At 30.3% G+C, this 14,669-nt stretch overlaps 1 protein-coding gene across 1 annotated transcript; it reads right to left on the reverse strand.

The window, feature by feature from the left end:
- Positions 1 to 1,793: 1,793 nt before the first annotated feature.
- Positions 1,794 to 14,082, reverse strand: LOC130451222 (trypsin-1-like). The gene is made up of 7 exons (XM_056790104.1): positions 13,974 to 14,082; positions 12,072 to 12,172; positions 10,649 to 10,779; positions 9,222 to 9,337; positions 6,198 to 6,375; positions 2,218 to 2,623; positions 1,794 to 2,101 (listed from the first exon to the last, which is right to left on the reverse strand). Exons 1-7 carry the CDS (start codon positions 14,047 to 14,049, stop codon positions 1,931 to 1,933), a joined length of 1,179 nt encoding a protein of 392 aa, XP_056646082.1. The 5' UTR covers positions 14,050 to 14,082; the 3' UTR covers positions 1,794 to 1,930.
- Positions 14,083 to 14,669: the final 587 nt, after the last annotated feature.

The following is a 14,669-nucleotide window of genomic DNA, read 5'->3' on the forward strand; positions in this document are numbered from 1 at the left end:
AATGTTGGATTCATTTGCTAAGGTTTGATAAAATAAAATAATAAATTGTTCTTAAATGTGACTACGGCTATAGTGGCCAGGAGAAGGATTGCTTTATCACTTTACACTCTTTCCGAATGGAGTATAACTGCTGTAAAATAAATCCCATAGTCTGTGTCAGTAATTTTTTCTGTTATTTGTCTCAAAGTAAATACCCAAAAACTTGCATCAGGTAGCAATTCAAACTTTAATTCATTAATTTTGGCCATTGCAATAACGGATGTGTGACCTGGTGTCTGGTCTTCTTAACCAAATGCGGGCGTTTTGCTTGCTTGCTTTGCTCAAATGTTGCAATAAGTTCGCATAATACTCGCCTTCAATAGTTTTCCCTTTCTTAAGATAATCAATGGAAATTATCTCACACGCATCTCAAAAACCGACTCAAAAGACCTTGCCTGCGGTTGGAACGGTCTTTGCCTTCTTTGAAACCGATTCTCCCTTTTCAGTCCATTGTTTTGACTGTTCTTTTGTTTCGGGTGTGAAGTGAACTTGAAACATATGCTGTATGAATTGTATATATTTTAATACAGTGGTATTTTTCAAGCAATTACCGCCATCTCTAGGACAGGCCAGGTACTTCTGGGAGCATCTTCGTAGTATAAAGTTGCGATATTCCTATATAATTTTTCCAATCGTTATAACTTCCTTTTTTGTGGAAAGCTGTAATTGGAATTATTTGTGTAATATTTCCATACCCTTATTTTCTAATACTCTAGCATTTTTCTTTCATCTATTCCCGTTGCTCACTCTTTTTAGGTTTTCCTTTGCATCTTTTGCCTTGCTCTTTTTTATTTATGGTACTGGCTTTTCTCGTAGTAATTACTGAACTTATTATACAAAATTTGTTCTATTTTTTTTTAGTTTCATTGGTATCCATATGAACTTTTTGAAAAAACAGAAAGTTCACGTTGGAGCTAGCTAAAATTCAAAACTTCTTTTGAATATTGAATCATTTTGGTTCTTCATTGTGAAATGTAGAAGGACTAAATTTTTGCCAACCTTTACAGCGAAAATATCCGAGAAAATAAGTCAAATTTGATTATTTTTTCATTTCATTCGACATATAATTTCGAAATTTTGGTTAAAACTAATGCCCTCTACTTTAATTTCATATCATTGCCAAAAATTATTTTCGTATATGTATTTCGTTAATTTTTTTCAATATTTTGTCTTGTATTTAATCTATTCTAAATTCAGTTAACAACAACGAACAATTAACCTTATAGACAGTTCAGCAAGTTTCAGTTTGACTAGTAGGACCACCAAAAAATCTAAATGTTTAAAAATGTTCGTGAACGAGACACATTAATAGAACGGTAAATGTAACATAATAAGATATGAGTGTGTCGAAATTAACACATATAATAAAGTATATAATATCTGAGCATTACGGAGCGCTATAGAAGTGAAAACTTAAAAAAAATTATTCAACAATCACTTAATTTCTTTCATACAGCTCAAATCGAAGATATTCTCTTTCCAAAAGGGAAATTGCTATTTCAAGGTAACACTTTTACGGAATACCTATAAAAATATTTCATAACGATACTTTGAATTTGAATTAATAACATTTATTTCTCTAGCTTGTTACGTTGTCATTGTTACAATGAGTTTCTGAAGTTTATGTTCCTTCAAACTATTATTTTAGCTTTTGAAGCATCAGTTTTAATACAACTGTCGTAAATCACAATCTGTTGAGTCCCTACCTTATTAATCAAATATTTAATGGAATAAAGAAATTGAAAATTACAAAATTTCTGTTCAAGATTTATATTCAAGTATGTATCTGGTATTAAATACCAAATTTTGTTTAGTCAGACACGGTGAAAAAATAAAAAATGCCTCATTTTTATTAATCTATTTCATTGGTGAACAAAATTTTTATTGTAGTTCAATCATTTTTAGCCATAGTATTCTTTATTATCCAAGGCAAGTAGTTTCCGACTCTAGTATATATTCCTGGGCTGCCTTTATTTCCACATCCAATTCCCCAAGATACTACTCCGATTGTTATCCATCTACCATTCTCCAGTTGGTACATCAATGGTCCACCAGAGTCACCCTAAAAGTGATCAATTCTTAACGAATTTTCAATTGTAAGATGAAGTCTATGATTAACATCTTGGCAACTTTGTGATACTTATCAAGATTTCAAAAAATGAGTAAAACAAAACTTACCTGGCAAGAATCTTTCCCACCTTCATATGCAGCTGCACAAATGTTATCATCAGTGATTTTTTGAGCAAAAGCATCAATGCAAGTTTCTAGTGGCCAAACTGGTATAGCTACTTGATTTAACACCTCGCTAATTGATCCACCAAAAGACAACCTACCCCAGCCAGCAACAATAACTGTTTCATTAACAAAATCACGCTTGGCTGGTGGTAGGCAGATTGGCCACATGTAAGTGTTGAAGGAAATTGCAGTTTTGAGTTTTAAGATTGCTATGTCATTTTCGTAAGTTGCCACAACAAAGTTTGGGTGTTGAATTATTTCAGCTACGTCATAATCTCGAAAACGAGACTCATCCGCTCTGTTGAAATCATATTCTCCTAATCGAACAAAAATGTCTTCAGCCGTTATTCTAAAATGATAATACCTTGATTATTACCCGTTACATAGTTAACCTTTCAAAATGATACGACGATTGATCAAAAAAATACAATGAATGGAATTTTATTGCAGCAAGTCTAGTATGATGAAATACCAAAGAAGGTGAAGAATGTTGCAAATGAACGTGGTCTTCTCCAAACTCAAAAATATGGAAGTGTACAAAAAGTAAAAAAACCATACTGTTCAAAAATACGAAATTCGAAAGCTTAAAATCTCATATTGATCCTGACAAATCATCTTAAAAGATGATTTACAAATTGTGTGTCAAATCTATTCCGAGACTACTGATTAACGAACAAACATTTGCTTGGAATTACAAGATCGTCTTCATACAGATTCGGATTGCATTGCCAAAATTGTTACTGTAAATATGTAAGCCAGTTATAAAAATAGACCATTGAGAGATGATCATTGTTTTTTCTTATTGTGACAGCATGGTGTGGTCATATTTTGTTACAAGAGGCGGCTTCCTACTTCATCATGCCAACGCGTACTCTACAAGTTCTCTTTGATTATAAAATAATCACTAGATTAAACACTATGACACTTCTGGCTCTTTCTAAAATAAACAAAATGTGCTGAAATAAATCGTTTTATTCCCATTCCTGTTACTAAGGTGGTGGATTGGAGTCATTCCGAAACAAGCCTTCAGGTCGTGAATTCAAAATTGGACTAAATACTTTGCAAGATAACTAGAATAATTCCAATTTTATATCACATTTTGCCATATATTTTCATCACACCATTCATATATAATGAATGAGTAAATTTTGCATGTTAGTTTACCATGTGTAACTATAATCTTTTTATCGACCAATCACCAATTCAATTAGCAGGATTTGCTTGAAATATATGTTCTTGTATTTTGTTGGTTTAATATTAAATAAATAATTTTTTACTTAGACGAAACGTGGTAGGAAGAAATGTTGAATTGAGAATTACATCGCAAATTTCTTGAGCTCTTATGAAAGTTTATTCTATCTGCTTGAATCAACTGCTTTCTACATGATAATGAAAACACCTTTTATGGTTATAGCAATATTGTCTTACTTTATATAAATCCTTTAAAGTTTGAGGTTCTTGTTTTTAGTCAGTGTTGCAATTCGTGATTGAAGTATTCATTTTTTATGAATCTTATTTTCATACTTCTTAATATCAATTATTTATTTGATTTCCAGTCCCTTGATATTCTTGTTCACAAGGCCAATGATTAGATATTAATGTCAAACTTTTAATAAAGAAAAGCAAAATTTAAGAATTTTGGATGGAAATGAGTTTACTGAGAACAATTTTACACCAAAGGCACTCATAATATCAACACCATGCTGAGCGAATTTAATTAAAATAACCAAACAGTTTGTGCCAATTAACTCACAAATTATACCGATTAATATCTCTCTGTCTACAATGACAGACATCTTGCTGAGATAAGACAATCAAGACTATAATTATCAAATAATTATTACCTATATATCAATCATTTCCCATGAATTTCTTCAAATTATCATAGACTATAGTGCAGACATTCTACTAGAGAAAATAGTAGAGAATGCATGTTATAGGCATCAATTTGATAATAAAAACTCATTCAAATAATGGAGAACTAGATGTGAAATCTTATGGTTGCTAAAGGCCGCTTGACACAAGAAATGGCATGCAATTTCTCGCAATATTAAAATATTGCGTGTCATTTGACATTATGCAAGTCTGTTGCCATTGCATCATGGCTGCCACTTACCAAATTTCCATAAGTGAAAGTAAACAAATTCCTAACTTCAAATTTTACGAACGTAAGCTGATCTGAGTTTGACATTTGGTGCTTTTTAAGGCGAAAACAACTAGAGTTCTCCCTAGAATTGCAGCTTGCACGCAATAAGAAGTGCGAGATCTTGCATAAAACAATCAGCTGAACTTCACTTGCGCGTGCTTTTGATCAAGAAATATTGCGTTTTGTATGTCAAGCAGCCCTAAGAATATCACTGTATATGAATATCTGAGAAGCTCTAAAAAAAGCTTCTCGGGCAACCCACGTATTTTGCTCATAATATCAGCGCGCCTATTTTCATCCGATAAGAAAATATATAAGATTTAATGATAAGTACTGACGTGAGTTCCTAGAAAAGCACCTAAACATACATGCTTTATCTAGCGTATGATTTCAGAAAGTAACATAATAAATTTATGGGGAAAATGCATATTTTGTATCATATACCGGTTATTTTTTAACATAGTGACCTATCTATTCATAAAATTTGTAATACCTTTTACTTCTGATTATGTAATTTTTCCTCTCTGTTGTACCTTTTCCAACAATTTCCTGCCTTATTTATTTCTCTTATTTCCAAACAGTCTCAATAAGATTCCCTCTCATCCAGTGTCATAATTCTCCTTTACAGCCCAATCTTTGCATTTCGTAGTAACTAGATTACTCGAATTTACAGTCACTAGATTATTAAACCAATTTATTATCATAGTAAAGAGTGAGAATTTAATTAAAAGAAATGAAGAGAATCCGTTTCCGTTCTATGCTCCTGATCGTAGTTTAAATCCTTCATTAAAAATGAAAAGATTGATCTACGGTATCGTCGATAATAGAACTTTATTTCAGTAGTGTAACGATATTTTCCCAATCCAATCGGGTGATGTCCGCTTCAACATACAGTTAAAATAAGTATTAAACCTTCATAGATCTTATACTCTCTCAAACCAGAATTATAACCAAAGTTCAAAATATATTCTTATTCAGTTTCCTAATCGATAATGTTTTAGGTTTTTTCCAACTATATCTGCAGTTATAACTTTGACAGTAGTAAGTAGTAATCATATATTCACAACTGTTGGCCTAATTTCGAGGCAAAACTATTTTATCATATCTACACATTGCAGATTCAGAATTAATTGTTTCACCACAATGTCAACCCTTGTCACTTATTTACGTCGTTGGAATGTAGATCAATTGGTCCAATTTGGCTAGAATAACCCCTGATATCACATTATAGCTAATAATAAATCTTACACCCATAATTCTACCTAATGAAAAAGGTAATACGCTTTAAAATTACAATCCTTATAGTGTAGAATATTTGTTAATAATGCAAAATTAATTTCGACATTATTCATTATCTGAACAAATCACATATGCTATTCACTGTTTGATTTTTCCATATTTGAGTTTCAAATTAAACTGAATACGCTTTTAATAAACCAGCAAACAGTAAATAAAGGCTGCCGTCAATTCCTAGCTCATATTTTCACGTCTTCACATCTTCCATATTATTATATATTTTTTATGATTACTCTTTGTACTCTCTACTCTATAATAAAGCTATAAAAAATGTTCATTCACAATATGTTAATATTACTTAGTATGTCATTTCTTCATCGCTTAATTTAATATAGAACAATCCTAGATAGTCAAAAATGGAGATGGCGATTTGTTCTTTATAACTAGAATTGATTGCTGATCGCAATATGGAAAAAAATGAATATTGTTTTTTTATTTTCAAGCTATGAATTCTATCAAACAATAAGTATAAATAACTTACGTATAAGTGCAATGAGATGCAGTCAGAATATGTGAATCCGTAATCAAAGCTCCTCCACATATATGTTGTTGTACACCAAGTTCATCTTTGTCTTTGGGCATTAAAGCAGCTATCCACGGTAACTCCCCTTGTCTTGCTTGCTTTGTAGCTATAGAAGAAGCGCTTGAAAGTCCGCATCCTGTAATAAACCAATAGTAAGGAGTACATAAATAACGGTGTAAGCAAGAACTCAATTTTCAGTATTCAATTTTTGGTTTAAAATCATTATTAATAAATCTCTCTATAAAATTTCAATAACACTAATAGAGAAAGCATAGAACTAACTAAGGATTATTTAAAATATTAACATCACACACTGGTCAAGTTTGCTAGAAGTATCTACATATTGAATTATGGGGTTATATGTCTCCAAACCTTCTTGGAAAAGGATATATCTAGGTGCAATTCGATATGTGGTAAATCAGAAATGCAGTACATCTTGGAAATAAATTTCCGTTTGAATCAAATACATAATATTATAAATGCATGGTAAAATAACCAAAACAATTATTTAGATTCATGCCAATTAGTACAATTCAACTCACAAACGTCGAAATCATAATAACATGCAAGAGAGAATTTTAAATGGATTTAGTATACATAAAGAATATTTCAGTCTTGTGTAGAGCATTATTTCCTATTCTGTTTACGCGTACGTGCCTAAACTATGGAATAAAATGTTTAAGTTGATTATTCTATTTAGCTAAAAATAAACTAGCAATATAAAGAAGATAAAACCTTCAAAATGTATAAAGTTGAACCCGAACAAGTTTAGCAATTATCACTATAATAAATAATTTTGGAAAATAAATATGCACAGATAAACATAAATTTGAGAATCTCGATGTAGACAATTGCCAAAAACAATTTATCCTTAGGAATCAAAACTGTTCGACCAACAACCAAAATAAAAAATTACGTTTTTAGGAATCAAAATCTTAATTCAAAAATGAAAATGGTCCAACATTGTTAATGATATGAAGCATACACTAGTCATTTGCCAGTAACAGTTCTTACCTCTTATTAAACTAAATTGTGGGTCTTTTCTACTTCACAATTCATAACAAAATACATCATCACAAATAAAACTTGGTACGATATACTTTTGATGATTAAAACAGAAACGAAGCTTCCATAAACTGAGTGATTTATAAACAAAAGTTTATTACTATTATGGGGATCATTCTACTACCAAATTTACGATAGTTTCAGAATCTACCAATGTCAGTAAAGTCGCTCACATCCAATAGCTATTTTCTCTAAACATATATTTGGTCAAAATGTACTATCGATGCACTGATATGCTCCATGAATGGTTTTCTTTGCACTACATTCCCTGAGAAACTAGCTGTATATGGGAGATGGCAAATAAATGCTTTTCTCATGTTGGACTGCTCCATCAAACGCTTGCAATACACTATCAAAAAATGCTTCGAGTCCCTTCCCTGTTAATGTTATCGCTTAATCATAGTACGGTTACAATGGAGTGTACTAATAATGTATCACCAATAAAAATAAAATCGCCCCTGATCCTCCCCTCAATGACAAATTCAAAAAAAAAATAACGATGGTGGAGTGCATTCCTCAGAAACTCCTATACATCACCAAAAAAAAAATTTTTTCCTTTCCCAAATATAAAGGATATCACGCTGTTTACACCACTACATCAACACTAACAATTACACTGTCTGATGCGGTAAACTTTTTACCTTCATTCTCTGAAGACGATAACTTGGTTATCGAAACGCGCGTCAGACATTGTAATTGTAAGTGTTAATGTGGTGGTGGTGTAAACAGTGTGTTCAGTATGAATATCATCAACGGTTCCAGAAATTCCAACTTAGTTAAGTTATGGATGGATCGTAAAGTGTTTTTCTTGTTAAATGAGTAGCTTTCGTATACTAACAGGAAAATGCTATAGACCTAATCTACTATTCGACTTATATGGGGTATATCTTACAAACCGTACTGATGGAACCAGGAAAACGGCACAAATGATTTTTTTAGAATTATAAAGCATTACAATCGCCCGACTGTGCAAAAAACAAAATTCATAAATTATGATTGGGAGGACTAGCATTTATTCGCCCCTCCCCTATATATATAAACCATTTTCTCCAGGAATTTTGGTGTAAAAAACATACGTGTTGAAACGAGATTGCATACTATTCAAATATATTGGGGAGGCGGCGGCCACCTAAAAATATTGCCAGTTCGTATAAAAGGAAGCCAAACTAACGAGAAAACGAATGATACAGCTATCCGACAATATGATTCTTATAAGTTACGGTATTACAATATTTCAATGCTTTTACGTTTTCTAAGAAGACTACATTGCAAATTTTACGAATTTGAAATTACTATAACTGAATCTCAACATGGAAACTTTTTGTTACATTTTTGACTTGCTGCGTATGAAGAGTTCATAAATGAATTATAATGACTCCGTGCGGAGCTTTGAATACTTCATAATAATAATAATCGTTTAATATACAAAATTAATGATAATGCATTCACCTCAAATTTATTATAATCCTTGACAATTACGTTCTTACCTTATCTAATAAAACCCAGAAAACGGCGCTTATGCAAATATAGATTTATTCTGGAAATAGTTTTAAGACGATTAGGAAAGTACTTGAGGTACGAAATTCTGCTATATTTTATAATATTAAAATTTTGTTCGTGGAAATGAATACTATGATTACATAATCTGGAAATAATACAGGAGTGTATATAAATTATATTTTATACTTCATTATATCACCAAAAACAAAATGTATTTCTTTTGTTAATGGTCTATTAGGATAATTCATTGTAACTCTGAGAATGAACGAACAAATCAGCTGAGGTACTGATTTAAAAATCATTTCGCAAATATCGTTATGTGTAAGTGTCTTTTGTAATTGTACGAACGTTTATTTGAAAATCGACACTTTATTGCACAATATATGATTGGAAGAAGTCATCTTATAAGGAAAATACCTGTGTATTGATCAGTTTCGTCATAATCCTCTCCTCCTGCAGGTAAATCTATTATCAGTTGAGACCCGCTGACCGCAGAACTAGTAATATCATCAGGACAACAAACCCCAACGAATCTGTAAAAGTTTAAGTTGATTTACTATGAAATATGTAGTTTAATAATTTAATATAAAATAACGCCATATAAATATGAATTTTTTAACATTCTTTTCTTTCAAAACGTTAGTTAAATCAATTAAATTCACCTTTTACATTGTTTATTGACGGTTCTGTGATTAAAATTGCTTAAATTTTCATTTTATTTTTTTTTTTTTTTCACAAATCCGCACTCATATTCACCTCTATTTGTTGTTCAAAGTATAAACTGGTTTATATACAGATAGCTAACTTAGCTGACTTCATGTTTGTGTTTATGTAATTAATTAAACTATTGAAAAAAAACGCATTGAATGCAAAAAAATATTGTAAAATCGACGAGCGGTGAAGTGGATTGGGTTTCCATAGATAACGATAGGGAATGTGATAAGCTGGTATGAGTAATATAGACTGGATAATAGAGTGATCAGTGAATATATTTTCTATTGAAGAAATTCTAACAATTGATCAAGTGATGGTCTGTAGTGCGCTATATACTTGGCAAGAATGAATGCTGTTTAGGAATGATTTTATTAGACCTACACCCGTTCAATTCTTGCATTTATCTGTATAGTTGCAACTTTTTTGATTACTTGTTTGAGTATTGTGTATTTATCGTGTATGTCGTAAGGGATGTATTGAATTTGAAAAGGTTGATAATCCGTCGTGAAATAGAATAAATAGGCAAAAGGCTTATTTGTTAAAGCTCTATCAAGAAAAATATATGAATCGTTAAAGATTAATATGAATAGAGAATAGACAGTATGGAAAACACGGGGATTGTGAATGAACAAACACGGAATTTCATAATAACCTGATACGAGTGAGTGATAAGTTGTAATTTTAAATTCTCTTTAGATATAAAAAGATTTGTCAGTAACATAACATATTTTTTATTTATTTCCATCACAAGCTTAAAGTACTTCAGAAAGACATTTTGCTAAGAGGCTTTTATGCGGAATAGAACAAAAGTCTGAAAACATCTAATTATCTTGGATACGGGTAGTCCTAGCTATACAACTGGAATTATTTTAAGCTTTATATAAAGTTTCCCATATTCTAATTGCTAAGTAGAATTCTGGAGGGAATTGTGTGCTGCACTGTAAACAAACTGAATGAAAGATGACGTTTAAAGCAGATTGTCTAAATAACTGTAAATATTAAGTACCTTCAAACTACATGAAAGTGACTACATGTGTTTGAACTAATGATACTATATACAAGGCGATGTATCCATGAACTCAAAGCGATTAATAAAAATAGCGATACGAAATGAATAAAAGTACATTTACCTTTCTTCAATCACACACAAATAATCTAAGGTATTTATTTTTTGGAAAATTCTTGCAGGGCAGTATGAAATATGTTTGCAGTGACCTGCAGCATCTCCTGGACCTATACATTCCTGGTATCGCTTGTTTAACTGAAAAAAGTGAAATATCGATAAAGCCAACAAATAGAGCAAAATCTGTGACACCCTCCAGTAAGAATTAACAAAACATTGGTCAGTAATAACTTTATCTAGCCATATCTCTGCACAGTGGCGACCTTAGGGGGTGGAGAACATGGCAATCGCCCAGGGCCTTGCTCTCACAGAGGCCTCGCGCAAAAACGAAAAGCAAATTTTAAAAAATATAATATTTTTTAACTTTTATTTAAAACTTTTGATTTTGATCCTTAATTACTTATTAATGTTATAACATAACGGTAAATTAAAATTAGTTAGTTAACTGATTCATTCTTTCGAAACATAATTGAACAATTCATTATGTACACTGAGAGATTTTTTTCGATAACCGTAAGTAGAAAAAATGATCGCGATTCGAAGTTTATAAGTACAAATGTGTGTAAACAGAAGTAAATTTTGAGTTATTGTAACCATAAGGTGTACTTTATTCTATATTTTTCTTAATCTCAGTACAGTTTTATTTATCATAACCCAAAATTAAATACGATCTACGTACATGTTCACTTGTTAACTTCGAATCACGGACTTGTCACGTTTTGTGCTTGCGGTTATCGAAAAAAATTAGTGCAAAGACCTACCACCCGGAGCCTCGCAACGGGTAAGGCCGCCTCTGTCTCTGTATTCCTATTCAATTGGTGTCGTTATCAAGATTTTTAAAGAGACTTTTCCCTATCGTAAACTTTTTTGTCTAGTAAACATCAAACAATGAAGATCGCATTGTCAAATTTGACAGTTTGATAATTCATTTTAATTTTCAAATTTTCTCATCAGTTGACAAGACGTTATATTATATATAAAATAAAAAACAATTTCATGCGTGAGTAGTGGATTTTAGAAAGGATTTTCATGTATAAATTACAAGACACAGTACACTAGGTCGATGATGCTCTAACTGGATTTAGTGACAATGTAAGATGAGCTCAAAGTTTTGGAAATAGATCGATCGAAGCCATATCTATTCAATATTTGAGAATATTTGTTCAGAAACGCTCACCCTAATGCGAATCGACCGAGAAAGGATTTTATCTACTCTTCAAGTTCCGTGGAGTATTTATTTATTTGCCACAATACAAGTATTTTAATTTTTTCATTCCATATTTATATTTGAGGTAGATTTATCCTTCTGATGTATGTATATTCTTACATAATTGATAATTTTAGAAAAATATTTACTGTCCGTTTACATGTAGAAGTTATCTTTTTCATGCTTTTTTAGGTGCCTAAGTAACACTCATTCACATACCTACCTTGAATTTTCTGCTAAGTCCTAAATATCGCTTCCTTCTAACGTAATCCCGGTTAACAAACGCTTCGTCTGATTTGGCATTTAAGGAGTTATGTTTTATTTCTGAAAAAAATGATTAATTCAATTGAAGTTTATTCATTGATGAGGAAGAGTGAAGCAGAAAAGACTTATATGTTAATTTTTGGAAGAGAATAATATCAATCTAAATCAAGTGAAATCGTTTTTGTTCAACAAGGTTTTAATTTTTTAACCAGAAATTCCTCCTCGATAACAGTATACGACGATAATTTTTTCAATTTAGCGGAAGAATTGAAAATATATCTGGTCGATGAGAGAGAGATTTTACCACACATCTGTACGTGATTTAAGTGAAGTTCAATCAAACTTTAATCCAACTTTAGTTCAACAGTCTTGTATTTTATTAAGATAAATAAGATATAATGCTTAAATTGAAAAGGACAGTTGATGCACACCTTCAAAATCTCCAGCTTTGAATGAAATTTTAACATATTAACGGAAAAGTTAATATTATCCATATTATCGAAATATAGTTTATGCCAATTATTATCAATTAGATTAGCTTTACAAAAATTTTGTTGAACTTAATTATGGTATGAAATAAAACAAAAAATATAACGGTTGATCTCAATGGTACCCCACAATAAATATAAAGTGTCTCAAATAATTATAGATTCTCTCAACTCAACTGTATATAATTAGAAATGTTTAACAATTGTTAGTATAGTTCTTCCAATATCAATTGCAGATTATAAAAACCCTTGCCGAAGATTTTGTTTAATCTACCATAGATGTAGATACCTCATTTTATAAATTCATTATTATTTATATAAATACTTTTAAATATATGTATTCTTCGTTACAATTCATATATTCATATATTTGAAACTAATTTATGGAAATATTTCAGAAATTAAGAAATTAATCACAAATTATTGTGATATTGGTCATAAAAAAATAAAGGAACAATGTAAGCTAGCATATTAACTAATGATCTTATTAAAAATAATGGTTTACATATAAAGTTTTCAGGAATCTTGTATAGCATTTTATTAAGGAATATTTGGTCCAATTCAAATATTTTCATCCAAATTCCTGTCCTTACCAACATATTGATAAAGGCATTAAATGGAAAAAATAGCGTGATCAATAAAAGTAAAAGTCTTACAAAAAAATTTACATATGATATATATTGTAAATGTAAAATGCTTAATATCGCGCAAAAAGTGATCATTTGCAAAAGGAAACTATAGTGATCATTTTAATTAATTTATTATTGTTACTAAAATAGCTAAACATTTTTATTTAAAATAGAATATTAATAACAATAAATACATCAGTTTTTTATTGTTTTGAGTTTGAAAAGGATTTGAAGTGTTAAAGTACCTCGAATTTAAAACAAAATTGAGGCGCGGGGTTGCGGATTCACTCACAAACAAACAACGAAGCAAAGTGAAGAATAGAATATAATAATCAAGTCGTCAATCTATTTTCTCTTTCTCTCGTTTAATTAGAAATTATCAAATGCCCAGCAAAGATGCAATAGTTCTGGGAATCGATACTATTTACGTGAAATTTAATTTAATCCGTTAAAAAAAATAGTGATGTTAACATTATTCCAATATCTAAAAAAGTAATTACGGAGAAAGAGTAGATACAATTTGTAAAATGTATTGAAATAAAAAACTTTCTTTATTATTCAAAATTTGAGCTTCAAATTTAAAAAAAAATAGTTTATATTACAAATAAATTTATTGTTTATTGTAAAAATTATATCATAAAAACAATTCCATGTGAACTCAGTATTACATTATGAATCTCATTATTCTAAAATAAATATTTTGAAAATATTGTGAAAGTAAAAATTTTTAAAATAAAATCTTACCAGGCTTTATTGCAATGCTGTTGCAGAGATCCAAAAATTGGATTGCCACCAGGAAAATTAAAATAGCAACTTTCATCCTTACAGAAAGTGTATAACTAAAATTTGAAGAATAATTAACTGAATATTTAAATAGATAATTGATATTCTTTCTTCCGGTTTCTATTTTTTATCTAACTATTGTGTAGGAGTGAAATATTATTATCAACGGCACGACTGTGCCTAAAATTAATTTTTCAGTCGGAGAAATAAAAAATTATCTTTATTCATCCACAATGAAGCAATCATTTTACTAATAAAATAAATTCAAAGAAATTATCATAAACTAAAAATATATTCAAAGATAATAGCTAATTCAATGGAAATATTAACTTTAAAAACGTTTATTACAGAAATGCGTCTCTTCGTTCGGAGCTGTTTTGACCATTTTTACTACATTATTTCACATTCACAATTCAAGACATGAAGATTGTAACAACATGAATATGGAAATACAAGTTGTCACTATTTCCACGAAAACTCTCTGTTTTCAATATACAACAAAACGAGTGTTATTTCACAACTACATGGTTAATTTGCATTCATAAAACAGAATTGTATATTTTCCTCAAATTGCTTAGTTGCAAACTATTGTTTTTCAACTCGTTTCCTTTTAAAAAATTTCGTATATTCATACTTAAATTCATGCATCGTAATAAA

The sequence above is a fragment of the Diorhabda sublineata genome, chromosome X, assembly GCF_026230105.1.
Source record: "Diorhabda sublineata isolate icDioSubl1.1 chromosome X, icDioSubl1.1, whole genome shotgun sequence".
NCBI lineage: Eukaryota > Metazoa > Arthropoda > Insecta > Coleoptera > Chrysomelidae > Diorhabda > Diorhabda sublineata.

Excerpts from the sequence above, each read along its gene's own strand:
- LOC130451222 (XM_056790104.1), bottom strand. The coding sequence starts at position 14,049 with ATGAAAGTTGCTATTTTAATTTTCCTGGTGGCAATCCAATTTTTGGAT. Across the intron at positions 12,173-13,973 it reads CAGCATTGCAATAAAGCCTG|AAATAAAACATAACTCCTTA; the intron begins GTAAGATTTTAT and ends CATTTTTTTCAG. Across the intron at positions 2,624-6,197 it reads GCATCTCATTGCACTTATAC|AATAACGGCTGAAGACATTT; the intron begins GTAAGTTATTTA and ends TTATCATTTTAG.